The following is a 26,357-nucleotide window of genomic DNA, read 5'->3' as shown; positions in this document are numbered from 1 at the left end:
TGTGTGTCTGTGTGTGTGTGTGTGTGTGTGTGTGCTTGTGAATGCATGCATGCAAATACACTCCTAGAGCTGGAAGGGAAGGACGTTGAGGAGGTATTCACAGCTGTTCTCCGTCCAAACAACAGCAGCAGTCAACTGGAGCAGAGACAAAACACAAACACTGCAGCTGGGAACCATACACACACACAGCAGACAGGTACACACACACACACACACACACACACACACACAACTGAGGCAGAAGATGGCTTCCACGTGCTCTTTTGTTCTAGCATTACTATCATTGCAGTACGTTTCAGTAAGTAATTGAGTTTTTATCTATATATCTGCTACAAAACCCTTTGGGTCAGGGTTAGAGTTGCGTTGCATTTCAGTCAGGAGATTATTTGGCTTATTTTACTTTTATAAATCAGAAGTATTCTGTCTTTCCTAGCAACTGTGGCATTTCCTCGCCTTCCTCTAATGAATGGCCGGATGGGAGCTGTTCCTCACTTCACTAACCCTGCCGTGATGTCCAGTAGTGCCCAGGGCCCAGCAGGATTTAGGTTGGGTTCTGCAGAAGGCCATGTCCCTGGTCCAGGTTCTGACCACAGCCATGGGCAGCCTCTGACCAATCAGGGCTCAGCAGGAGAGGGGGAACAGGATGCAATGTCAACAGCTCAGAAGAGCATGTTGAAGTGGGAGAAAGAAGAGGCGCTAGGAGAGATGGCAACAGTCGCTCCTGTCCTATACTGTAACACCAACTTTCCCCAGCTGAGGGAGCAATATCCTGGTATGATCACGTTACGTTTATCCCGTGTGAGGGCTTTAATCGATGGTGGGACTCAGCTGTAGTGGAGATTAGAATTACCAGCAGCTTGTTTTTGTTGTGTGCCTATTACCGATACTTTTAATGATTGATAGGTGCTTTTCTGTCATCCTTCATGTATGTGATTGAAGACAGTTTGAGCAATCAAATCACATTAAGCTGCTATGAGAAATATTCCTGTATAACCGGGAAGCAGGCCGGACGATCCCTCGATAGATGACTGTGCATGTCAAGGTTATCAGACTGTGGCTGTTTGACTTATATAGAGCTGCTGAAACAATGTTGCTGTTACCTCTGATGTTCATCTGAAGAGCTACTGAATAAATAGTGAACTTTTTCAGAATGGTCCACCAGAGTGAAGCAGATCGCTAAACTGTGGAGGAAGGCATGTTCTCAGGACCGAGCACCCTTTGTGGTGAGTTTTTCTCCTCACCAGTGACGTGAATAAATCGGCAGCTAACATCTTAGCTGCTTGGTCATCTAAAATGGTCACCTTTGCATCGGCTCTGCTCAGTGGCTGCCGGAGACTTTCAGTTTTCATCTTTCCTACGTGTGTGTTTTCTCCTTGGCAGCAAAAAGCTCGAGATAACCGGGCAGCTCAGCGCATTAATAAGGTTCAGTTCTCCAATGAGCCAGTCAAACACCAACAGGCCACACAACCTCCACTTCCAGTCCCTTATGACCCTGCTTGCGTGGAGGTGGAGGGTGGGTTTAGGGATCCACTGAAATCCAAAGAGTCGGAGCAAGAGCAAGAATGGAAGCTCAGACAGGTGAGATCTGCTGTGCCAGACGTAAAAATATGGCCACGTACAGAGAAATCAACACTACTACCTGACTTTATTCAACACTGTTATGTAGCCGTTGAAGTGTTGGAGCTTGCTTCATAAGTTTGTTTAGTATGTTTGATTGTAGATGACAGTAATGCCGAGTCAGTCACTAATCTAGTAACTTTCCAAATCAGTCCAGAAAGATGGTGTTGATTTCCTGGCCAGTAATAACCAGTAATAACCACGTTACCAACATGCCACTTGGGAGAGTTGGTCACATGAATTTTACGTGGCTGATGTCATTGATTGGTTATGATATGTGTGCTGAGCCTCACCCACTTCAAATAATATCTCTGATGTCATTGAAAAGGGAGAGGTAAATGACAGATGGGAAGCCAGTAAGAAGAGGCAGGAATATCTCCCCCAAAGCAAAGCCCTAAAATCAACAGATAAAGATTGTCCCTTCCAGGCATCTGTAGCAGGAGGTGGCAAAGAGGCTCTGGTAAGATCTCAAGGCGAACCTGTTCAAGGCAGACTTGGATCCATGACCCTCTGAAATCCTCTTCTCCTCCTCAGTTCTCTCCTCTACCAGTCCAATACAGACAAACACCAGAGTCGGTGAATATTCAAGTGCTGACACTTGTGCAACACCCAGACAGCTGCTGGAAAATGGCTGAAATAAAAGCTGTTTCCACCAGGAGCTGATCAGACTTTATTCAGGGGCTGCTCACAGGTTTATCCAAAATGCCTTGAGAATAGACCCTGAGGTTGAGAAGAGAGAGAGTTTGACCAGAAGTAGGCCATCTCCAGCCCAAAGAGGATTTCAGACACATGGTCTGAGGGTTAGTCACAGTCATCTTCTCTGGGCCAAACTGCTGGTTCCATTTCAAAAATGAGATGGGATCCATGTGCAGGAGAGTTGGCCCAGAGTTGACGACAGCGGCGTCAGTGTGTCTCTACAGAGACAGTGAGGGAAAGCGAGTCCTGTCATCATGTGTTGGCTGTTCCTGCAGCGGACGTATTGATGCATTTCCTGCTTGTTATCTTCCTGTTTCTCTGGCAGCAAATGCGTCAGAAGAGCAAACAGCAGGCCAAGATGGAGGCCACTCAGAAACTGGAGCAGGTGAAGAATGAGCAAAGGCAGCAGTTGGCCGCTCAGCGCCTCAGCAGGCCGGTGTCTCCAGACAACAGCAGCCGCAGCCCCATGACGCCTGTAATGTTGGGCAGTGCCTCCCCCAACCACACGCCACCATCCTCAAGGGAGAGTCAGTTCAGGCACCACCTCCTGTTACAGGGGAGTTCTGGACAGGCCGACGACGTCTTCCTCAAACCACAAGCTCCGCCTCCCTCTGGATTTTCACTCCCACATTCTCCACATCCCTCATCCCCTCTCCACCAGCCTCCATCCTCTCCCCAGATGTTCTCCCCACCTTCATCACGTCCCTCCTCACCTTGGGACACTCTTAAGGGAGGCGGTACTTCTCGGTCCATATCCTGTCAGCCTGGAAACCTCCCAGGTTCACAGCAGCAAAGACGGAACTCCCTCAGCCCCTCCCCAGGCCATGACATGTTTGGATCTCCTGCTCCATCCCCAGACTCAAAGACCCCCATTGATGCCTCCAGGAACCTCATATCCCAGTCAGGTAACTCATCCTTTTTGCATTTATTTCTACTGCTGAAGGTCTCAGGTCCTATTGTTGGCTACTGGATTAAAGTATCTTTTTGTGGTCTTCTCCACTCAGGACTCCAGCAGAGCAGAGGGGGTCTGATAAGCTCCCCCTCTGGTTCTGGTTCGGAGTTATTGTCCCATCACGCTACTCTACGACCCACAGAGAGCTTCCAACGCTCCCAGAACAGTGGTACTTTACGACACTCTACATTGGATCCGTCCTTTCGAGCCGGTGACCCAGTTCAACTCAACCTGTTTAAAGCACCCATGCGCCCCCAACAAGAGGTGTGCAGTGGTGCCGGAGGAGGAGGAAGAAGAGACCCTTCCAGACCAGCTGACGGAAACTTTGCAGGCCTCTCCCAGTCTCAGGACTCCGCCTTTCCCTTAAGTCCATTATCAGCACTAGGTTCCCCTCAGCAAAGTCCTTATGCACAGATGCCCGGCACCCCCAGACCCGAATACAACCAGCAAACCGCTGACCCATTTATCCAGCAGTCGCCCCCCTATATCAACCCTCAGACCACCGGAACACCTCGGCCACATTCTGACCCCACATACATGGTCACTCCGCCTGCTCTGAGACTAGAACAGTACAACCAGCAGCCTGCTGCTGCCCACCGCCCTTCCCCCTCCCATCAGAGTACTGACCCTTATTCTTCCAACCCTGGGACGCCTCGCCCCTCCGTTGTTGAACGTTTCCCCCGATCACCTGGTAGCCAGAGAAGTGGTGACACTTCTTCTGGTGGGACACCGCGACCGGATCAGTATAGCCAGCAGTCACCTACGGTACGTACCCAGAAACCCTCAGTGGATGGCTCCACTTCCCAGCATGGAGGACCTGGTTCATCTCCTTTAGCTTTACAGAACTTTACCTCAACACAGCACCAGGTAACAAAGAAGACGGAGCTCTTTTTGAGTGTGTTCAGCCAGCCTTTGTTCATTTGTTGTGTCCATTGCAGCTCTCTCCAGGACAGCACCATCTTCTGGACTCATTCCCCAGAAACACCATCAGCCAGACACAAAAGCATTCTGGGTCGCTTGAGGCCAGTGGTTTCTCTGGACTGGGAGGTCAACCGACCCCTAATCCTTTCGAGCAGGGCCCTGTTGTTCCGGGATCGTCCCACACAGACAAGACAAAATCAAATGAACTGGATCAGTTGGATGTGGCTTCCTTGACTGGATCAGTGAACATGCTGCCTCAGCAGGGAGAATCGGAGGAGAAACTCAGACAGGTGAGATTTGGGATGTCCCCGTTATTAATCACAGCATTAGAATTATCACAATTAGTTTTTAAAGTGGCAACAATACCATTGGGATTAATCAAAAATCATCACATTATCAAACAAGCTACATATGTACTATTATTTCTCAGAGAAAACAAACGTGAAGAGGCACAGGACCATAATCTTGAAAATCAATAAACAGGCCCATATGTTTCAAATTATATATATTATAAGTTAGTTGTGTTTGTTAATGTGTAACAAAATCCAAATTAGGGTAAAAGGCTAAAGGTTATTGCTAAATGTTCACGACGGAAGGCTCTTGGCTGACCGAATCCACCTCATGCTGTTACCATGGTGACATGTAAACAGGATAATGGAATGTTATGTGAATGGCATAACTTGTCCTGTTGCACTGAAAGCCGACTCATTTACATTTAATATCCTAAATAATCCCACGTGGCATGTGAAATAAATTAACAATTAATTAACTGTAGCTTTATTGTGGTAGCAAGTAATCAAGAGTTTACAAGAGCTCCTTTAATCAGTCAAGCTTCAGAGACTGCTGCTCACTTCCTGGTGGTTCTGCACTGCATTTTCTAGTTTCTGCCTTTTCTTCAGCGCCAGCGTCTTCGTCAGCTCATCTTGAGGCAGCAGCAACAGAAGAACGTGTCACGGCAGGAGAAGGTTCTGCAGGATGGAGCTGCTGGGCCACCTCACCACTGGTTACAGAAGGAATCCACCAGTGCTTCTCCAGCAAATCCATTTGGACGCCCCCCTCCTCCTTACCCTGGCTCAATAAGGCCCCCTGGAACTATGGCCCTTCGGTGCCCTGGGAATTTCACAGCGGAGCAGCCAAGGAACTCTACTGAGGCACCCGGGCTCAGACAGAACCTCCCTGGAGAGCAGGGGGTGCAAGGACTGGTCCAGAGGTAAGAGGAGAAGCAGAGGTTACTCATGTTTGACCAGATCATCCTCAAATCTGAGCTTTTCATCTGCAGGATTGCAGCTCCTCCAGGAGGTCTCCAGGGCTCATTCCTGAGAATGTCTCCAGGTGCAGGTGCAGGACCTGCTCCTGGGCTGGTTGTTCAGCATGGAGGCTCTGTCCAGATTAAGAGGCCTGGGGAGTTTGCAGGGATCCGGCCTGTCACTGCTACTGCTGGCCACATGATGCCAGGTCAGGAGTTTGCATGAGAGCAGCATAGTTGATAAAATGGCCAAGATGTGAATGGACTCACGTGAGAAGAAGAGTGAAGGAGCGATTTGATGATTTTCAAGAGGGGCCTGGTGCAGACATTCAGCAAAGAGATTTAAGACGGCCTCAGAGAACCTTTCAAATGTTAATATCAAATATATTTTGAACAGAAATTGTAAAGATCTGGACACCTTAGAATCAAATAGATTGTTGGATCAGAGCAGTGGGAGGTAAAAAGCACATTATGTGACCTCCATGAAGGCACACTGATAAGAGCTGTGGGGATGCTTGCACGTACTTTAATGTTGTAGTTTTTAATCCAGTACTCTCTGCCCCCCCCCAGGTGCCTGCCAGCCATTTCTGCCCCGCGCTCTTCCTCTGCAGCAGCATAGCATCATGGGGCAGCCTTACATTGAGCTCAGACATCGGTCCCCTGAAAACCGCCTGAGGCTTCCCTTCCCCTCCTCTGCAGAACTACAAGCCAGGAATGTTCAGGCGCCACCACTGGGCCAGCAGTTGGTGATGCAGCAGCATGTTGGCTCATCTGTGACTTCGAGCCAGAACAGCGAATCTGCTCTCCCAGGAGCTGAGGGGATAGAGGACCACCTGGAGGGAGAAGACTCAGCTGTGAAGGATCTGGAGGATGTGGAGGTGAAAGATCTGGTTGACCTGAATCTCAACCTGGACCCTGAGGATGGTACAAAAACATTGACTCAGCATTAGAAATATGTGGCTGTGGTTTGTACTCTGGTTCTCAACCATCGTTTTGTGTTGACTGTTTCAGGTAAAGAGGATCTGGATCTTGGCCCGAACGATCTCCATCTTGACGACTTCCTGCTCTCTGGGAAGTTTGATCTCATTGCCTACGCTGACCCTGAACTGAACTTGGAGGAAAAGAAAGACATGTTCAATGAAGAGCTGGACCTCGGAGAAGTGGCAGCAGAGGAGAAAGAGGGCGGAGCCAGAAAGGCAGATCATTTAGTTAAACAGGAAATGCAGGACTGCACAGCTGAAGCTCAGCGTGAGGGGGTCAACAGCTGCCAGATGCCCTGCCAGTCTGCACCCTCCATAGTCCTCAGGAAGGTGAGGAGTTATTAGCCCAACGATCACTCGATCAATACACCGATCACTGACGTGAACACCCTCCTCCTATGAAGGTGGAGGACTCTGCTTCTGGGACCGGTGCAGTGCCAGTCTTTCACACCCAGGGTAGTGCTGACCCACTGGGCATATCTTCACAGGGCCACCCACCCTCAGCTGAAGGTAAAATCTAAACCTTGTTAAGACATAAGCGTCTCTTTGCTTGTCAGGTTATTGATTTTCCTCCTCTTCAGGTCAGGCCAAATCAGGTGTCCAACAAAGATCATACGGTTCCCCTTCATCCGCCCAGTCATCTGTCTTCGCCTCCTCTACTCAGGGTCCTTTAATTTCCCCTCACACCAGTGTGACTCCTCAGGTGATGCCCCTCCCACCTCCCCAGCCTCATCTCCCTCTGAGCTCCCAAACCCAGACGCCCCACATGGGGACATCCACACAGGTTCAGACCCCGAACCCGACCATGTTTACAGAGCAGCAGATCCAGGAACATAAGCAAAGGCCTCTTCTCTTGGAGGAGCAGCCGCTCCTTCTACAGGACCTTCTGGACCAGGAGCGGCAGGAGCAGCAGCAACAGAAGCAGATGCAGGCCCTGATTAGACACAGATCCACACCAGACCCTGTGGTCCCAAATATGGGTAAGAGTGGCAAAACCAGTACAGCTGAATCTTTCATGCTCAACAGAGGTTTAATGTGTGCATGCTTATGTGCATGTTCAGCAGAATTTGATTCCATCTCTGACCCCATCATGAAGGCCAAGATGGTGGCATTGAAGGGCATCAACAAGGTGATGATCCAGGGCAACCTGGGCATGAACCCCATGGTCATCAACAGGTAGGAGTCTGGTGTTTTTAGTGGACGGTTATAAATCAGGTGATCTGATCACCACGTTCTACTCTGTTGTATAGAAAAGAGAGTTTAAGGGTGTAACCCAGCTGTGTAGTGATGTCGGGCTACATGGACTAAAAAAGACATTTAGCACATCAAACAAAACTCTTTGTTAATGAGGTTTATTTAGTTTTAGGCCTTGTGCCACTTAACCAGTTTAGAATGAACAAAAAGTCTAAATATCTTTAGTTTTTTCAATAATTGTTCAGTAAAGGCTTACGTATCCTCCAAATGTTTTACAAAGTGGTTCTGCGGAGTACTCTGACCTTTAGCCCGTTAGCCTGGAAATGTTCGTGCCACATTACAACAGGTTGCTCAGGTGTTGGAAGCCCGGTTATACAGCTGATTTTGAAAAGGCTCGTCGGATCCTCAGTGACCACAATCCTCCATCTAGTTCCACAGAATCGGCACCTCACTGAATATCAGAGCAGCGAGATATAGTAAATCATTTATAACCAGAGTGCTTATTACAAGACAATGTTGAACTGTCACCCAGAGGGAAAAGTTGTAAATGAATGATTGTAAATGGTGCTTTTTACATGTATGTATAAATGTTCTGAAGCATGACGTGTGCCGACATGAATGAAAGGGTGGGTATGTGTGGATGTGCGTGTTTTGGGGCGTCCTCTTCTTATCAACTTCTGTTTTTCTTCTGTTGTTCCCTTTATATAGAGTAGTGGTGATGTGAGTATGTGTGAATGTGTATGTGTGTTTAAATTGTCTCTATGCATATGTTGGACATGAGACCTGTACAACCACATGAATTTCCAGACTGGATAAAACGGTTGATCTGGACTCTCTTGTCTTAAAGTAATGCTGTAACTGATTCACACCTGCTGCCTCTGGAGCTTCCTGTGATGTTTCACACGTGTCTATCAATGTCTGCCAGGCTGCAGCAGGATCCAGTGGCTCAAGGCGCCCTGGTGAAACCAGTTTCAGAGGGGACTCCTCAGCTGGTGGCCCAGGTGAGTGGAACCGCAACAGAATTGGATCTCCAAATACATCCTGTCATCCATATACAAGCTTTTTCTCTCTTCATCAGGACGAGAAGGTCACCCCCCAGCTGGTTCGGCCAAACCCTCCCAACTTTGGCTCGAACTTTGTCAGTAAGTATCATTCTGTTGCTCTGTTATTTAACTTGTGAAGACTGGATGTCCAACTGTGGCCCCTCCTGCAGACGAGTCCCAGCGGAGGCAGTATGAGGAGTGGCTGGCCGAGACGCAGCAGCTCCTGCAGATGCAGCAGCGTCTGCTGGAGGACCAGATCACCACTCACCGCAAGACCAAGAAGTCTTTGTCAGCCAAGCAGCGCACAGCCAGGAAGGCGGGCCGTGCCTTTGCTGAGGAGGATGCTGCCCAGCTTCGCCATGTCACTGAGCTACAGGGGGCAGTCCAGAAACAGCTGGAGCAGGTGCACCTCCACCACCACCACAATCCCACACCTATGCATTGGTCTCCCTCTGACCTCCACCTCGATGGATCTGAAAGAAAACACTCAATATATTGTCAAAATTCAGATTTTAGCTTTCGCTTAAGATGCTTAACAGAAATATGTCATTTATACACAGACGTGGCTCAAGTTTCAGGTCAAAAATAGTTGGACAGATTATTATAAACTACATGGGCCTGTGTCTGGGACCCGTGTCTAGGACCCGTGTCTAGGACCAGTGTCTGGGACCTGTGTCTGGGACCTGTGTCTGGGACCCGAGTCTGGGACCTGTGTCTGGGACCTGTGTCTGGGACCCGTGTCTGGGACCCGTGTCTGGGACCCGTGTCTGGGACCTGAGCACAAGCTCTTTCAACACTTCTTTGTAATTTTGTAATTGGTAAAATTGAAAAATGTTCATTTCAGATCCGGAAGCAACAGAAAAATCACACCGAGTTAATCGAGGATTACAGGACCAAGCAGCAGCAGCAGCAGCAGCAGCAGCAGCAGGCAGCTCTGCAACAGCCCCCCACAGCCAGCCAGAAACTCTCCCAGCCAGTCGGAGGACCTGCCCCATCTCATACTCCCATCATCACTGCGAGTTGGGCCTCAGGAGGTGGAACTCCTGGTGTATTTGCACAGAAGGTACCACCAATGGCCCTGCCTGATGCCCCCCAGCCTCCTTCACACAGACAGGCACCAGGCTTTACCACTGGAACCCAGGGTCCCACAGGAGGGTCTGGTGAAAGACCTCCTCCTTGTCAGGTAGTAAACAATTTTTGTAAATATAGTTCTATTTCATCCATGCTGACCAACAGAGACAGTGCTTAGGTGCAGAATATTCCCCTTTGGCAACATGAGTAGATCCCAGGCCCACGGGAAGCCCTGACCTATGACCCAAAGGAGACCGTATACTCCGGCGTGTCTTTCAGCTAAGCCAATACACCCCGTTGCTCGTACAGTGGGACCTCTACTTACGAACGTCCCTACATGCGAATTTTTCAGGTTGCGAAACGTCTCAACGGGAAAATATTTCCTCTTGTTACGAAGGAAATTTCAGGTTACGAAGGTCAAAATTACGCTACCGCTGCTACTCGCAGCTCGCGGAGTTTAGCGAACACAAACTTGCCTGTAGCTGCTCTGCCATTGGCTGTCGCCTAGCATCTTCCTGTCATCCCATTGGCCAGGAGGGACGTCAATCTGTACAAGTTTGTGTGTGTCCCAGCGTCGCCTTCGTTTCACTTTTATTTATTGTGGGTGTGTCTAGCGTGCGTATACCAAAGATGCCACCTGTGACCTCTGCTTGACCCAAAGGTCACAGATGAGGAATATTCAGTGCCTAAAACTTTAGATTCATAAAACGGTAGTTTGCAACTTTTTTTACACGCACACATGCTGCAGGTCAACTATGACGACAACAACCCGTTCAGTGAGGGATTCCAGGAGAGAGAAAGGAGAGAGAGACTGAAGGAACAGCAAGAGAGACAGAGAGTTCAGCTCCTACAGGAGGTTGGACATCCCATAGTTTTCATTGTCAACATGACAACGGTGAGTCAGAACTTACAGCTGTTTGTCTCCCGTCAGGTTGAGCTTCACCGGGCCCTGGAGCAAAGGATGGAGATGGAGCAGGAGGCACTCTTTGGGCCCCCAGGGGGACTTGCAGTCGCTGCATCAGCTGGTGGTCCCGGCGGTCCAGCAACTGGTCCAACACCTGGTCCAACACCTGGTCCAGCAAGTGAAAATCTGTCCCAGATGCCGTTCTTTAGTTCTGAGCTGCCACAGGACTTTCTTCAGACATGCCCAGTCTCCAGACCTCAACAGAACCAGAGCCAGACTGATTTCCAGCTTGCAGATGCTCACCAGAGCTTCTGTGAAGACGCCCCAAACCCTGAAGCTCTTCTGGCCCCTGGTCTAAGGCCCAGGACAGCAGAGCATGGCATGGCCCAGCTTGAGTCTAGATCCTCACCAAGGTTCCTCGGTACCGCAGGGCTGCCAGATCCTGTAGAGCCCACTGCAGTACCCCTCTCGCATCTTGAAAGGAAGGCCTATCAATTTGGACGTGACTTTTCATCCTCTTCCCCCTCGAGCCCTTTACCCTGCTTATCTGGAGAGCCTACTACCCTCCTGAAGAAGAAGAACAGGGATGTAGATGACACTGGAGCTGGGACACCACTGTCCTCCCATTCTGATGATATCACAGTTCCATCCACTCCAGCTGTCTTGGACAGTTCATACTCTGGGTCCGCTCAAGCTCTTCCATCGGTAACATTGCCCCAGGTGAAGGTCAGTCATCACTATCACAACGGAGTATAACAACCTGCCAGGTCAAGTTTCTAACTGTTTCCTACACTTTCTCTTCAGAAGGAGCATGAGTACAGAGGAGCCTGTGAGGGAGGTAGAGTGAAGAAGGAGGCAGAGGCAGAGGAGGTCTGTGGACGGAGTAAAGATGGTGATGGCAGCAAAGAGCTGCTCAGACAGCTGCTGAAGGAGAAGACCTCCCACATCACCACCTTACCCACAAGCCACACTCCCCTGGCCACCCACAGACAGTCCTCCAACGAGAGTGTCCATTCTGAGGACGACGACAGGCCTTGTCTCCATGGAAACATTGTGAGAACGGGATAATTGAAAGATGTGATGTGTGTAGCAGTCACATTGTTGTGTGTTTGACTGCTGTAGTTGATAGAATGTGTATCATGTATCATTCTAAATATTTCCATTATGAAGTTAATTTTTACAGTTAAGATAAAAGAATATTTTGTGTTTGACATTTTAATAAAACCAATCTTATTTTGTACCTGATATAAGCAACTTTGTTTGCAGGATAACATTCAGGACCTCCTGGACTCCAGGAACAAGCTACAGCACTGTAAGAGACCTTCTCGACCTGAAAAAGACAGACTTCCCCCCAAAAACAAGAGAAGGAAGAGGGAGGACGAGGAGATAATGCTCTGCTCCTCTTCCTCTGAGCCCATTTTCACTCACTTGTCTCAGGTAACTCACCTTATCAGCTGCCAGTGCTGATAGTGCTTAAGGATACTTATTGACTCCTCTGCTCTTAGTTGTCAGTGCTGCCCCTCATGGAACCAGTTCTGGGTGTGGATTTGAGTGTTTTTCCACCGTATGGTAGCTCCTGTCTGGGCAGAAACTCCAGGCTGAGCGGCTCCTTCGGTAACACCTCCTTGGAGGGGGTCACCGACTTCTACTCCCAGCTCATATACAAGGTGCCGCTGCTCTTATCCTACTCCTAATTTGTTGTACATATTTAAGACATTGAACATACTCATCTCTCCCCCTCCATCAGAACAACCTCAGTAACCCCCCCACACCTCCAGCCTCACTACCCCCGACGCCACCACCAGCTGCCAGGCAAAAACTAATGAACGGCTTCGCCACAACCGATGAACTGAGTACGAAAGATGGTCAGTCCTGGATCTTGAGAGGCACAAAGCCATGCCGTGATGTCACTGCATTTACCTGTGTGTGCATGCATTTGTGTGTTTCTGTGTTTTCCTGCGTGTGTGCCTGTGTATGTATGGATTTGTGTGTGTGGACATCTATGTTATACAGGACATGTATGTTAAAACCTCCTGTCTTATCTGCAGGTCTGACACAGAAAGGGGAGCGGCTCGTTCCGTTGAACCCCACCAACAAGACTGTCGATGTCCCTGCCTCCTTGCCAACTCCACCCCACAACATCCAGGAGGAGCTCAAGTAAAAACCTGATTCCTCTCCCGGACCAACGTTTGTCTGCAGCACTGCTGATTATTCCTTGTGGAATATTATCCTCAGGGTTCAGGTGTCATCAGAATGTGAGACTCCGGACAGCTATGTCCCCTCGTCATCTCCAGAGAGTGTGGCTGACATGGAGGTCAGCAGGTTTCCTGACTTGTCCTTCATCAAACTGGAACCGCTCTCGCCATGCCCGTCCCCGACACTACCGGCCTTGCCCAGTGCCAGGGGCAAAGGTCAGTTTCCTATTGGCTGCTGACTCATTGCATCACCATGGTGTTTCTTACAAGTGTTATAAGTGGGGACGTGTGTGTTTGTGAAGCTTCTGCAGTGAAACAGGAAGTGAAGGTGGAGCCGAACCCCCAAGATCATCCCTCCTGCTCAAACACAGACCTGGTTACCATAGCAATAACGCTGAACCCTGTTGCAGCTCAGGTGTATATCTCTTCCTTCATTGGCTGTGATATCGGTCGTCGCTGCCTCTTGGAGACATCCCACTTTCTTTTGCAGAATATTGGAGGTGTTGTGGCAGCGGTGGCCCAGTTGCTGCGGGTGTCGGTCCCAGGGGACTATCAGCTCAGTCGCTCTACTGTCGCAGACCACGGGTCTCTGGCTCTTCTGGCGGGGGTCTGCATGCCCCTGACTCGGGTACTAAAACAGACATGGAACGCTATATTTTGAATTCATTTTAAAGTTGATCAGTAAAATGAATTTTGTCTATTTGCAGAGTTCCATAGACGGCAGACAGCAGAGACCATCAACTGCTGCTGGGGGTACTGGTCGGGCCAAGAGACACACACCTTCTCTTATGTGTGCACTTTCCTTCCACTCGATGTTTGATTGACAGTTGTCTATATTCTCTCTCTCTCTCTCCTTCAGATGTCCAACATGGCAATTTTGCAGCCAAACCTCAGTGTTGCAGCTACTGCAAAGGCATGCTGGGAAAAGGAGTCCAGCTCAGGGAGCTGAAACAGGTTGGACACTGAAGACACATTTGTTTGACACATTAAATGTGGCTGACGAGAAATGACTGTATGGGTGTGTTGCAGGAGGGTCAGTCCAGACCAGGAACCAGTCTTGTGTTTTGTAGTCCAAATTGTTCTTCACTCTACTCATCGGACCTACGGAGAGCAGCTGGAACCAAGGTTTGACATTAGTTCTGATTGGTAATTAATCAGTGTCAGTGTCACTAATTCATGTATTTATTCCATCTAAATATCTGCTGTTCAGATTCAGACACATTTATCTAAATCTTACATGCAACAATCAAAGGGTCGTTTCCAAAAGTGCTTACAACTATGATAGTTTTGGCTATTTACTCATTCAAACAAACACACTGAGACCAGGGCCTTTCTATGGGTGGTTGAAGATATTTGTTTCTTCTCAGGGGTGCAGGAACACTTTGCGAGCATCTGATGTAATTACATGTGATGACATCATAACCTTTCATTGTTCACAGGCTGTGGAGCTCACGACAGTGATGAGCTCCAAACAAGCTCCCCCCAGCAGAGTACAGCACAAGTACACCAACAACATGTCATCCATCGCTGTTCACTCCCTCCTCCACACGCCCTCACCTCTTCCCAACACCCACTCGCCTCCACCTCACTTCCCCTCTGCCTCCACCATTACCATGGAGACAAAGACCCACATGGATAGCCTCAAGGTGTGCAACCGTTGGGAGCGTCAGTGATGTTTATTGAGCATTTGGACATGCTTTATAGACCTGTAACTGTTGACAGGTGACGGTCAAATTAAAACCTCATCCTCGGGCGGTCCCAGGGGGAGATGACATGCCGTTCCCTCACCCCAAAAAAATGAAGAGCCTCCGCTGGAGGCGCTGGAATATTAGCATCTCATCCAGCGGAAGGTTCGTTTGTGAGCGTGGTACTAGGCACGCTAACCATTGAGCATCTTTGAGCAGCTTTCTTCTCTTACCCAGAAGCTTTACCATCCCCAGTGAGGCTCTTGGCATGCCAAGTGAGGAGGAAGTGGATCTGTTGTTGAGGAAGTTTGGGATGTTTCTTCATTCTGACCCGTTACCCAGAGACCAGCGGAGGTGCTGTTTCTGTAACCAGCAGGGAGACGGGCAGACCGATGGTCCAGCCAGGCTGCTGAACCTTGATCTGGATCTGTGGGTGAGTCTACTGGCCCCTAATGAGGCCTACTCGGACCTACTGGTGTCTCGTGTGGAACACATGTCCAGATCAGTGTGATGAAGGTCTTTTGTTGTGTGTGTCGCAGGTCCACCTCAACTGTGCTCTGTGGTCCAGTGAGGTTTACGAGACCCAGGCCGGCGCCCTCATCAACGTGGAACTGGCTCTGAGGCGTGGACTGACACTCCGCTGTGCCCACTGTCAGCAGGTTGGGGCAACCATTGGCTGTAACCGCTTCCGCTGCACTAACACCTACCACTTCAAATGTGCCCTGCAGGCCAGCTGTACATTCTTCAAGGTAAACACTGCTGTAGGACTGCAGAGGAAATCCTCCAGTAGCACAATGTAGCTGTTGGTGCCTGTGTGGGGTTTCTCACTGCTTCCCTGACCTACAGGACAAGACCATGCTCTGCCAGCTCCACAAGCCCAGGACAGTTTCTCTGAGTGGGGAAAAGTCCTCCAGTTGCTCCCCCTCCTCTAACCTGGGCTCCGTGTCCGAGCACAGCATCATTGTGACCTCTGACCCCTACGACTCCGAGCTGCGGTGCTTCACCGTCTTTCGCCGGGTGTTTGTGCAGCGGGACGAGGCCCGGCAGATCGCAGCCCTGGTGCAGCGCAGTGAGAGGCAGCACACCTTCCGAGTTGGCAGCTTGCTGTTCCGATCTGTCGGCAGGCTCCTCCCACAGCAGATGAGCATGTTTCACAACAACAGTGCCATCTTTCCTATTGGGTATCACGCCAACCGGATCTACTGGAGCATGCGCCACAGCAACAGGTGACCCAGTCTTCTGATCGGTGGTTGGTCTACAGAGGCCGATCAATCATTGCTAACTGACTGACTGATTGATCCTCAGACGCTGTAAGTACATGTGTTACATCGAAGAAAAGGAGAATCAGCCTGTGTTCAAAGTGAAGGTCGTGGAGAAAGGACAGGATGACGTCATCTTGACCGGCCCAACACCCAAAGGTATTCGTCTTCCGGTTCTCCCAGTTATGCCAACACATTTATGTCTGATATTTACTTTGAGAGTGTGTGTCCAGCTGTGTGGGACCAAATCCTGGCACCAATATCCCAGATGAGATCTACCAGTGGGACTTTGAAACTCTTCCCAGTTTACCTGAAAGGTGAAGATCTGTTTGGTTTGACCACATCTGCTGTGACCAGGATCATTGAGTCTGTAGGTTTTCACTCACACACAGTCACATGTACATGTTCAGACAGGAAATGGGAGGAAAGACGGCTTGGTACCTAAATTGACCCTGTGTGTGTCTGTGTGTGTGTGTGTGTGTGTGTGTGTGTGTGTGTGTGTGTGTGTGTGTGTGTGTGTGTGTGTGTGTGTGTGTGTGTGCGTGCGTGTGTGTGCGTGCAGCTGCCAGGTGTGGAGAACTGTGAACGCTACACCTTTCGTTTTGGAAGAAACCCTTTAATGGAGTGGCCTCTGGCCTTCAACCCATCTGGGTCGGCCCGCTCCGAACCCAAAGCTTATCAGAATAAGAGGTAACTCAGTCACTCTCACACACACACACTCTCTCTCGTTCTATCTTTGTGAGGACCGCTTAGACCCATCCTCTTACCAACTCCAACCAGCTACAGCTGCATCTGAGGAAACTGAAATGACTTATTTCTTTTGAGTTGGGAGATTTTGGCTGATGGTGCAAGAAAACCTGAAATTCAAATTAGAATCTTGTGAGGAAGTTCAGTCCGGAGACTCTTGGTGTTAAATTTTAATTAGCAAACAGCTGCAAAGGCTCCTGAGCCTTTAAATGGTCCCAGCGTGTTGAGGGGGGCGCCACCCTCATGGAGAAGACCTGTCCGGACACATGTCCAGAAGCCCATCACTGACCCCTGAAGAGGGTCAGACATCAAACGGACTCGCTGCTGCTCTGTTGTGTCCAGGGACCTTAATGGAAAGGTGAACGTAAAGAAAGAGGCGGTATAAAATGTGTAGAGCCACCTTGAGAGGATCAAAAGAGAAAGATCATTCAAGACCATTGAGATTCAGACTGCACCTGGAGTCGGACCTTCAGGAGGATCCAGGACCTGGATCCAACCATCACAGTACTGCTGGCACCCTGCCTGGCACCCCATGGAAACGAGCTGTTGCGTAACCTTAGCTGGGGCCATACTGGACAGAGTAAATGCCTGGATTCTGCTGCCAGAACCACCCCTGAGCCTGCACCAGTACATCCTGTCTGACCCGAGACACCGGACCTGAACCCCAGAGGGTATGTGGTGAGGGGGTTAGAGGGTTAGGGCACAGTAATCAAAGTTGAAGAGCCAAAGGTCAGAACAAGCTGGACCTCCAGAACCCCTGAGCAGGACCACAGACTGGTGGCCCCATGCTGAGCTGCATTACTGCAGTTGGTCACCTAAAGGAGCCCAGACCACCTCCTGAGAACATGTTCCAGCTGCTCCGTACTGATCGTCGAAGGTTCGCGTTTACTTTTTGAATTGAATGACTGATATAAATCAGTTGTTGCACCTGTCAATCTTGACCAGAGCCTCAACCCATTTCAGACTGGGACCTGAGAACCAATCTGAACCTTTCCAGTTGTAAGAACCAGCCAGAATGTCCTCGCTTTGTCTATTAATGCCGTTGTGGTACACGTGTCTCTTAGACCCAACCTGCTGACCAGCATTGCTCCCAGGTGTCAGGGCACAGTGGGCTCCATTGTTGGTCTCGTACCAGGCGTCATCTCTCTGTCCCCGGGAGAGTCCGTGGCCGGGGCCCACCAAGGCCGCCACTCCAAGTCCTCCCAGTACCGGCGCATGAAGGCGGAATGGAAGAGCAATGTGTACCTGGCCCGGTCCAGAATCCAGGTGAGTCACGGGTGAAAACACACGGGGCTGTCGAGGACTTGGATTGGGACATAATTGTAATTCATGATGTGTGTGTGTGTGTGCGTGTGTGTGCGTGTGTGTGCGTGTGTGTGCGTGTGTGTGCGTGTGCGTGTGTGTGTGTGTGTGTGTGTGCGTGTGTGTGTGTGCGTGTGTGCGTGTGTGTGCGTGCGTGTGTGTGTGCGTGTGTGTGTGTGTGTGTGTGCGTGTTGTGTGCGTGTGTGTGCGTGTGCGTGTGTGTGTGCGTGTGTGTGTGCGTGTGTGTGTGCGTGTGTGTGTGTGTGCGTGTGTGTGTGTGTGTGTGTGTGTTCCCAGGGCCTGGGCCTGTATGCTGCCAGGGACATTGAGAAGTGCACCATGGTCATCGAGTACATCGGCACTATCATCAGGAGCGAAGTGGCCAATCGTAAAGAGCGGCTGTACGAGTCGCAGGTAATTTCCTGCTGCCAGACTCAGGCCTCGTCGTCATGGAAACGGTTATCTGTAATAATGGGATTGACGTGTTTGTCGTGTCTCGTGTGTCTGCGCTGGTTTGTGTAGAACCGAGGTGTGTACATGTTCAGGATCGATAATGACTTCGTGATCGACGCCACCATCACAGGAGGACCAGCCAGGTGAGAAGAACTGGTCACATGACCCACGTCATCACACACTCATTACTAATGCCAGCAGGGTCCAGTGGGACCGGCAGGAGGCCAGACGGCTGAGATCTGCCCCAGTTGGGACAGAACTGTGTGACCAGCTGGTCCACTGTTGCTGCACAGCACCGATCATGCAGCTCCGCTTTAGCTCTGTAGCACCGAGATGAGCAGCTTTTACCAGAACTATTAACTCAAACTAACTTCAGACTACAGTCCAAACCCGCCTGAAACTGCGTCAGTGCCCTCACAACTCCTCCATATGTTAACCCCCCCCATCCCCTCAGGATGTTGGTGAGCGGTGTCGATGGTTATTCTCGTTTGGACTTTTGCATAACTCCGCCCTCCGTCTGTGATTGACAGGTACATTAACCATTCATGTTCCCCCAACTGCATCACGGAGGTGGTGTCTGTTGAGAAGGAGAACAAGATCATCATCAGCTCCTGCAGGCGCATCCAGAGAGGAGAGGAAGTAGGTGCTCAGTCCTCCAGCACTCTGGGGGGGGGGGGGGGGGGGTGCTGCACGTGTATTCACATGCCTTTCTCTGTGCCTCAGCTGTCATATGACTACAAGTTCGACCTGGAGGATGATCAACATAAGATCCCGTGTCACTGTGGAGCCGTCAACTGTCGAAAATGGATGAACTGAGCACTCACGTGCGCAAACATGCACTGATAGCCACTGGTGGAACTTCACTTCATATCAGAAGCTGATATAATAAAAATAAATTAGGGGGGGTGATAGTGGGGGGATTGTACAGCAGATGGGCAGGGTGACTGACAGGGAGGCGGGGCTTATGAGGCTGGTCCTCTGCGTATATGATGTACATGAAAGGGAAGTCTGTGAAGTTGCACTAAAATCACAAAACTACAAAAGCAGACGCTTCCCTCCTGCCTTTTGTCAATTTCCTGTAAAGTAAGAGATTTTTCTGTCTGTATTTATTACTGAATCAAGCTATTTTTTACATTCACAGTGTGTAAATATGTGTATTATAGAAGAAAACCTCTGTCCTTCAAAGGAGCCTGAGCATCCTCATCCTCACCTCCAGCTGCCAGTAGCAGCTGCAGCTTCCCTCAAATAAAATGTTGTGTTTCCCGTCCCGGCGCCGGACAACGACTGTGAATAAACTCGGTGCTTCCTGAGCGTCGGGTCGGGCCTCTGCGGCCTTGACGTGAGTTGAGCGTCTTTGTTTTTTTGTTTTTTATCCCAGCGTTTGGGCTGCAGGCATCATGAGCCTTTTGCTGAGTCCTGCTGTCATGTACATACGCTTCTGTCAGGACTCAACTCTGCTGATCTGTACAGTTAGACAATATTTTTGTTATATCAATGCAGTGTGATGATGTTTTTTTGTTTTGGGGATAATGTGGAATCTAATTTAGAATCATTTACATAAAATAAAATATTTTACATCTTAATGATTTTAGAGTGTTTCATTACGTAACCTGCCAGAATTTCTGATGCTCAAACTTGGACTTTAATTTAGCAAAATGATTGTGTTATTGTGTGTGACTGTTACGTAGCTGGAATACTACAGGGGGCGCTGTTTTGAGCCAGTGGCCGTTTAAAATGTCTGCAGTTTTATTTTGAAGGCCGTGACGGCAACGCGCTTTATTGTGACAGTTCGGAGCGGAAGTCACGTGACGGACGGTGCGTTGCCTGAGCTACCAGATTAAAGAACCGATGTTTGTGTCTGCGGGTTATTTACCGTCAAGCTTTTAGCAGAAAACCCCGGGGGATCGAAGCAGGGAGGCTGGTACCGGCTCGTACACGCTCCCAGCCCGCCTCCAGAACCACCGAACCGTCCGGGGAAAGAAGCGTGAGTGAAACAGCTGAGCGTTAGCATGAATGGGTCCTTGATCCGTTAACATGTCCCTCAGAACGAGCACGGCCCTTTACCGAACACGCACAGCTCCCGTTCAAACGAGTTTAAGAGCTTTTAAATTCCAGAGTAAAAGATTATTGGTGGGATTAATGTGAGATTTTGGCCTCGTTCATTACAGCTTCGGATCTAAAGCTAATTCTGATACTTCAGAAGGTTTGATCGAAGTTGATCTAGTTGTTATTACGCGGTTATAAACTCATCAGCTGATCACTTCAGCGTGGACAGTGAATGATTGACAGGTTCATGTGACTCTGGTCCCAGGAGCGTCTGGACAGGAGGCCAGAATCTCCAGAACCAGAACATTAGTACAGACAAAAACCCAAACCGATCTGCAACGAGTCTTCTGGAACCCGGCAGGTGGTCAGTTTAGCATCAGAGGAGCGAACCTGTCCACAAACCAGCCCACACCGGGTCAACACCGACACCCGGTAACCCTGTCTCCCTGTCTCTCTCCCTGTCTCCCTGTCTCTCTCCCTGTCTCTCTGTCTCTCTCCCTGTCTCCCTGTCTCTCTGTCTCTCTCTCTCTAAACAGTTGCAATGTAAAGTGATGCTCGCTTGCCCACCATGGCCAGTGTGACGCTCAGGTACTTCTGCTATGGCTGCCTTGTTACCTCTGCAACTTGGTCCATCCTCCTCTTCCTCTACTTCTCCAAGGGAGCAGATCCTGGCCACAACCGGACCCCCGTGCGCCACAGCCGCCCGCTCGCACAGAACCAGGATAATCAGAGGGCGGCGCACAAAGCGTCCAATAAGAGATCCGATCTTTCAGCAGAGATGGGTGAGCGCCGCCACGTGTCTGGGTGCTTCTGGGAGCAGAAGGTTCTGTTCTGCTGTTGGCCCGGCGTGTTGGGAAGGTTCTTGCATGTCTGTCGGGTTTTTTGAGACTAGATTACAGAATTATGTCAATTTCTTTATAATCCGAAGGTTAAACGTTGAACATCTGATGAAGTGATATTCTAACGTTAACACACACACGCACACACACACACACACACAGAACCCCTAACACAACACCCGTCCAATCAGATTCAATTCCTCCTGCTTCTGGTCCTGGTTCGGCCCGACTCAGCTTTCTTCTTCTCTTTGTTTGCAGGGATGATCTTTAACGAGGCGGACCAGCAGCTGAGGGACTCTGGTTACCATCGACACGCCTTTAATCTCCTCATCTCCACCAGACTGGGCCCCCACCGGGACCTGCCCGACACCAGAGACCCTCAGTAAGACCCACCGCTTATTAAATGATCTCAGGTCCAGGTCGGGCTCGGGTCAGGTCCAGGTCAGGTCCAGGTCAGGCTCGGCTCAGGTCCAGGTCGGGCTCGGGTCAGGTCCAGGTCAGGCTCGGGTCAGGTCCAGGTCTGGCTCGGTACAGGTCCAGGTCAGGCTCGGCTCAGGTCCAGGTCAGGCTCGGGTCATGTCCAGGTCAGGTCCAGGTCAGGCTCGGGTCAGGTCCAGGTCAGGCTCGGGTCATGTCCAGGTCAGGTCCAGGTCAGGCTCGGGTCATGTCCAGGTCAGGTCCAGGTCAGGCTCGGGTCAGGTCCAGGTCAGGCTCGGGTCAGGTCCAGGTCAGGCTCGGCTCGGGTCATGTCCAGGTCAGGTCCAGGTCAGGCTCGGGTCAGGCTCGGGTCAGGTCCAGGTCAGGTCCAGGTCAGGCTCGGGTTAGGTCCAGGTCATGTCCAGGTCAGGTCCAGGTCAGGCTGGGGTCAGGTCCAGGTCATGTCCAGGTCAGGTCCAGGTCAGGTCAGGTCAGGTCCAGGTCAGGCTCGGGTCAGGTCCAGGTCAGGCTCGGGTCATGTCCAGGTCAGGTCCAGGTCAGGCTCGGGTCAGGTCCAGGTCAGGCTCGGGTCATGTCCAGGTCAGGTCCAGGTCAGGCTGGGGTCAGGTCCAGGTCAGGCTCGGGTCAGGTCCAGGTCAGGCTCGGGTCATGTCCAGGTCAGGTCCAGGTCAGGCTGGGGTCAGGTCCAGGTCAGGTCCAGGTCAGGCTCGGGTCAGGTCCAGGTTGCGTGCAGGTTCTCGGAGCTCCAGCAGCATCGTGACATCATCAGTCACCTGAGGCCCGAGGGATGTTTGATCTGGATCTGGTCTGTGCAGGTGCCGGGACCGGATCTATCCTCGGGACCTCCCTCCGGCCAGTGTGGTGATCTGCTTTTTCAACGAGGCCTTATCAGCTCTGCTCCGGACGGTCCACAGCGTCCTGGACCGCACGGCGCCGTTCCTGCTGCACGAGATCATCCTGGTGGACGACTACAGTGAACTGGGTAACACTAAAGATGGCGCTGATCCGTTACTGCTCCTGGACCCGGGTCCAGCGGTCCCATGTTCTGGTCACGGCTCAGAACATGGGACCTGGTCACAGACAGAGACCATCCACGAGTGTGTTTGAGCATGTGACAGGCAGCAGAGGATTGTGGGTAATGCTGTTCGGGGGGAGACACCAATGCATGATGGGAAATGGCTCCTGCTCTCCTCGGGTATTCTGATTCATCCCGATTCATTGATTTAAACATTCTCCTGACATTAATGAACCATCCTGTGGTCATCGGTCCAGCTGAATGACGGGTTATTGATCGATTATGGGATGCGGCTGCAATCTTTGTTCCTGCAGAGGAGCTGAAGGGAGACCTGGACCGCTACGTCCAGGCCGAGCTTCAGGGGAAAGTCAAAGTTCTGAGGAACCAGAGGAGGGAAGGACTCATCAGGGGACGCATGATCGGAGCGGCGCACGCCTCAGGTACCTCCTGTGAAGGGGCGGTCAGTGAAGGCATCGTGACGGTCAGTGAAGGCACCACGAAGTGACCACACTCACGCCTGCGGGACGTGTGCCCAGGCCAGGTGCTGGTCTTCCTGGACAGCCACTGTGAGGTGAACCAGATGTGGCTGGAACCGCTGTTGGCCTCCATCCACGAGGACCGCCGCACCGTGGTCTGCCCCGTCATCGACATCATCTCGGCCGACACGCTGTCCTACTCCCCCTCCCCCATCGTCAGGGGCGGCTTCAACTGGGGCCTGCACTTTAAGTGGGACCCCGTTCCCCCCTCAGAGCTCAAGAGCCCGAAGGGACCCGTCGACCCAATAAGGTAATAGGCAATTAAGGTAATTAATCTGATGACCATAAAGGTGACATCATATGAGCCAATGACCACGGCTGCCCCCCCCCCCACAGATCTCCCACTATGGCTGGGGGCTTGTTTGCTATCAACAGGAAGTATTTTAATGAGATGGGCCAGTACGATGCTGGCATGGACATCTGGGGCGGAGAAAACCTGGAGATCTCCTTCAGGGTGAGAAGCTGCTTTTTCTGACTGTCAGTGAATGCATCATCCAGGCAACGTGAGCAGGAGTTAACGTGGAGCGCCGGCGTGTCCTCTGCACCCCCCCGTAGATCTGGATGTGTGGCGGCCAGCTCCTCATCATCCCATGCTCCAGAGTCGGCCACATCTTCAGGAAGAGGAGGCCCTATGGCTCCCCGGGGGGGCAGGACACCATGGCCCACAATTCCTTGCGGCTGGCGCATGTCTGGATGGACGAGTACAAGGTAACAAACACGCGCCGCCACGGCGAGGAGCTGCCCCGTGACCGTACCTGTGGTGCACCTGCGTCCCATCAGGAGCAGTATCTGTCCATGCGTCCGGAGCTGCGTGAGAGGGACTACGGTGACATCAGCGACCGCGTGGCGTTGAGGGAGCGGCTACAGTGTCGCTCCTTTCGCTGGTATCTCGACACCGTCTACCCAGAAATGCAGACCGTCTCCAACGGCAACAAGCATCCGCCACTTTTCATCAACAAGGACCTCAAACGTCCCAAAGTCCTGCAGAGAGGACGGGTACGTCCCACCCAACACCTGACGGGCTTCGTTCAGTAAAGCGACCCTGGTTTCATCAGCTGGTTCTTCTGGTTCTTCCAGCTTCACAACAGAGCCACCAACCGTTGTCTGGTCGCCCAAGGTCGAGCCAGCCAGAAGGGCGGAGCTGTGGTCCTACGACCTTGTGACCCCCAAGATCCTGAACAGGTGAAGCCTCTGTTTTAGTGTGTACACACACACACACACTCAGACTACAGAATAAGTTTAAGTGTGTGTGTGTGTGTGTGTGTGTGTAGGAGTGGGCCTACGATGAGGAGGGTCAGCTGGTTCTGGCGGGCCTGTTGTGTCTGGACGTATCGGAGGTTCGGACCTTTGACCCTCCCAGACTGATGAAGTGTCACGGGTCGGGGGGGTCACAGCAGTGGAGCATGGGGGTGAGATGCTCTCTCTTTAACGCTTCTCACAATGACCCGTAAAACTCGTCTTCTATTGATATTTGAGGAACGTGCGAACAGGAAAGTCGCCATGGCGACGGATTTTCGCGTTGATGGCTATTATCCACTTGTGTCCTGCAGAAGTCGGACCGCCTCTATCAGGTGTCCGTGGGTCAGTGTCTCTTCGGTCACGCAGCCCGTTGGGCCCAAGGGTTACGTTGCCATGGCGATATGCGACGCTTCGCCGCAGCAGAAGTGGCAGCTGATGGGTTGAGGGTGATGACATCACGGTCAGGCTTTATCAGCGGTTTTTTCTTCCCTTTGATGTTGACTCTGAATCAACGTCTTGACATTGACTCCATCAGAACTTTTTTAATGATTCTCAGTTTTAAAAGCAACCTGGAAAGTCCTGGAGTGACCCTGGAGTGACCCTGGATCAGGACGCTTCCTCGTCTCACACCTGTTTTATTCTCATGAATAAAGTTGTTTTTGAATGATGACGTTTCTGTGTGGACATCTGGATGATGTTTACGGGTAAAGACTGACCTTTGACCTTTGCTGGACTTCTCTCTCGCAGGTTTGGTCAGAAATGACCTGTTCAATTACATCATTTCCTTCTTTGTTTACACAGGAATCATTTTCAAGTTATCAGAATAAGTTTTAAAATACTTTAAAAGTTCAAAGATGGTCGGTTCAAGGTTCCTGGAACATCAAAGAACTTTTCAAGGCCTCAAGGCCCAGTCTTGTTTGTTGTGGCTGCAGGTCACAGAGGGGGGTCTCCACCCCCAAACAGAGGCTCCGCCCCCAACCGAGACCCCTCCACAGACAGAGGCCCCGCCCTTACGCTGAGACCCCACCCCTGCATATGGAGGCCCCGCCCCCACGGAGGAGGCTCCGCCCCCGCAGCGTTTCTGTGTGTTCTGACTTGTCTCAGCATGAGAATCATTGTTGAATCACACGTGACCATCACACAGGCTGAGCAGCTGTCCGATGATTGGTTGGTTCAATCGAGCATCAGCCTCATAAACGAACGTTTTAAAGATGGACAGAAACTTTATTGATCATCAGACAAGAACGAAAACCCCAGATGAACCTAATGGGCTGGTCTGCTCACACGGTGACGGGCTGCTGCGAATACAAACGATGAAAATGGTAACAGACACACACACGTCTATAACACACACGTACACACAGAACACAACTGCAATGGTAACAACTGTTGACCACAGTTTCAACTCTATCTGAAGCTCTGAACCTGTACGTCAAACAGTTGAGCCTTTACACTTAACATAATGTAATAATGGAAAGCACACACACACACACACACACACACAGTTAATGAGCTGTTAGAACGCTGCCTGTATTCCCAGTATTGATCACTGTATTGACTGGCTGCATGAGGCTGATGGTGTCTGTCCAGGAAAACACTCAACTTACTGTTGATTAACACACACACACCCACACACACACACACACCCTTGCACATCTTTGTGAGGACTTTCATAGACACACTGCATGCCCTCTGAAGTTGTGAGGACCAGCCAACATGCTTAGCGTCCTCACAGACACCGGCTCATTTGTCTTGGTCTAAATGATTCCCCAAGTTTGTTTCATCACTTCCTGTTACCTGTTCTAATTACTACATTACTCTTATTTTATATGTTTCAGACCAACTTCTGCTTCACTTCGGTCATGTATATGACATATATGACATATGTCATATATGTCATATATGACATATATGACAGTTTCTTACCTTCAGCTGAAAAATTCAGTTAATGACAACATAACTGATAAGCTGGGAGTGTG

General features: G+C 50.6%; 2 protein-coding genes across 2 annotated transcripts in view; both read left to right on the top strand.

Moving 5' to 3' along the window:
* The window catches only part of LOC101075083 (histone-lysine N-methyltransferase 2C-like), a 40,715-nt gene extending 20,867 nt beyond the window's left edge, over nucleotides 1-19,848 (top strand). Inside the window, exons 34-78 of the mRNA XM_029842711.1 lie at nucleotides 68-196; nucleotides 434-772; nucleotides 1,150-1,223; nucleotides 1,381-1,578; nucleotides 1,946-2,077; nucleotides 2,639-3,218; nucleotides 3,318-4,132; nucleotides 4,204-4,476; nucleotides 5,086-5,396; nucleotides 5,466-5,641; nucleotides 6,003-6,356; nucleotides 6,444-6,742; nucleotides 6,817-6,922; nucleotides 6,994-7,392; nucleotides 7,477-7,588; nucleotides 8,532-8,607; nucleotides 8,685-8,748; nucleotides 8,820-9,052; nucleotides 9,494-9,832; nucleotides 10,469-10,576; nucleotides 10,652-11,350; nucleotides 11,429-11,677; nucleotides 11,891-12,061; nucleotides 12,130-12,291; nucleotides 12,372-12,489; nucleotides 12,673-12,781; nucleotides 12,860-13,035; nucleotides 13,122-13,234; nucleotides 13,310-13,447; nucleotides 13,527-13,572; nucleotides 13,679-13,773; nucleotides 13,849-13,944; nucleotides 14,259-14,465; nucleotides 14,542-14,669; nucleotides 14,742-14,937; nucleotides 15,044-15,253; nucleotides 15,351-15,730; nucleotides 15,810-15,922; nucleotides 15,997-16,133; nucleotides 16,326-16,453; nucleotides 17,575-17,776; nucleotides 18,110-18,226; nucleotides 18,335-18,408; nucleotides 18,796-18,904; nucleotides 18,989-19,848. Of these exons, the coding sequence (XP_029698571.1) occupies nucleotides 68-196; nucleotides 434-772; nucleotides 1,150-1,223; nucleotides 1,381-1,578; nucleotides 1,946-2,077; nucleotides 2,639-3,218; nucleotides 3,318-4,132; nucleotides 4,204-4,476; nucleotides 5,086-5,396; nucleotides 5,466-5,641; nucleotides 6,003-6,356; nucleotides 6,444-6,742; nucleotides 6,817-6,922; nucleotides 6,994-7,392; nucleotides 7,477-7,588; nucleotides 8,532-8,607; nucleotides 8,685-8,748; nucleotides 8,820-9,052; nucleotides 9,494-9,832; nucleotides 10,469-10,576; nucleotides 10,652-11,350; nucleotides 11,429-11,677; nucleotides 11,891-12,061; nucleotides 12,130-12,291; nucleotides 12,372-12,489; nucleotides 12,673-12,781; nucleotides 12,860-13,035; nucleotides 13,122-13,234; nucleotides 13,310-13,447; nucleotides 13,527-13,572; nucleotides 13,679-13,773; nucleotides 13,849-13,944; nucleotides 14,259-14,465; nucleotides 14,542-14,669; nucleotides 14,742-14,937; nucleotides 15,044-15,253; nucleotides 15,351-15,730; nucleotides 15,810-15,922; nucleotides 15,997-16,133; nucleotides 16,326-16,453; nucleotides 17,575-17,776; nucleotides 18,110-18,226; nucleotides 18,335-18,408; nucleotides 18,796-18,904; nucleotides 18,989-19,081 (9,383 nt within the window). The 3' untranslated portion in view covers nucleotides 19,082-19,848. The remainder of the gene's footprint in view (nucleotides 1-67; nucleotides 197-433; nucleotides 773-1,149; nucleotides 1,224-1,380; nucleotides 1,579-1,945; nucleotides 2,078-2,638; nucleotides 3,219-3,317; nucleotides 4,133-4,203; nucleotides 4,477-5,085; nucleotides 5,397-5,465; nucleotides 5,642-6,002; nucleotides 6,357-6,443; nucleotides 6,743-6,816; nucleotides 6,923-6,993; nucleotides 7,393-7,476; nucleotides 7,589-8,531; nucleotides 8,608-8,684; nucleotides 8,749-8,819; nucleotides 9,053-9,493; nucleotides 9,833-10,468; nucleotides 10,577-10,651; nucleotides 11,351-11,428; nucleotides 11,678-11,890; nucleotides 12,062-12,129; nucleotides 12,292-12,371; nucleotides 12,490-12,672; nucleotides 12,782-12,859; nucleotides 13,036-13,121; nucleotides 13,235-13,309; nucleotides 13,448-13,526; nucleotides 13,573-13,678; nucleotides 13,774-13,848; nucleotides 13,945-14,258; nucleotides 14,466-14,541; nucleotides 14,670-14,741; nucleotides 14,938-15,043; nucleotides 15,254-15,350; nucleotides 15,731-15,809; nucleotides 15,923-15,996; nucleotides 16,134-16,325; nucleotides 16,454-17,574; nucleotides 17,777-18,109; nucleotides 18,227-18,334; nucleotides 18,409-18,795; nucleotides 18,905-18,988) is intronic.
* Nucleotides 19,849-20,048: 200 nt separating this feature from the next.
* galnt11 (UDP-N-acetyl-alpha-D-galactosamine:polypeptide N-acetylgalactosaminyltransferase 11 (GalNAc-T11)) lies at nucleotides 20,049-24,972 on the top strand. Its single transcript, XM_003968203.3, is given in 13 exon segments — nucleotides 20,049-20,249; nucleotides 20,849-21,093; nucleotides 21,409-21,532; nucleotides 22,404-22,570; nucleotides 22,918-23,043; nucleotides 23,140-23,389; nucleotides 23,476-23,593; nucleotides 23,695-23,847; nucleotides 23,920-24,135; nucleotides 24,217-24,321; nucleotides 24,411-24,548; nucleotides 24,690-24,731; nucleotides 24,733-24,972. Coding segments are annotated over 12 exon segments (1,743 nt in total). The 5' UTR covers nucleotides 20,049-20,249; nucleotides 20,849-20,879; the 3' UTR covers nucleotides 24,823-24,972.
* The last annotated feature ends 1,385 nt before the right edge of the window (nucleotides 24,973-26,357 follow it).

This window comes from Takifugu rubripes, chromosome 10 (assembly GCF_901000725.2).
Source record: "Takifugu rubripes chromosome 10, fTakRub1.2, whole genome shotgun sequence".
Classification (NCBI taxonomy): Eukaryota; Metazoa; Chordata; class Actinopteri; order Tetraodontiformes; family Tetraodontidae; genus Takifugu; species Takifugu rubripes.
The sequence above is the reverse complement of the archived record's forward strand: the minus strand, read 5'-3'. Positions and strand labels throughout refer to the sequence as shown.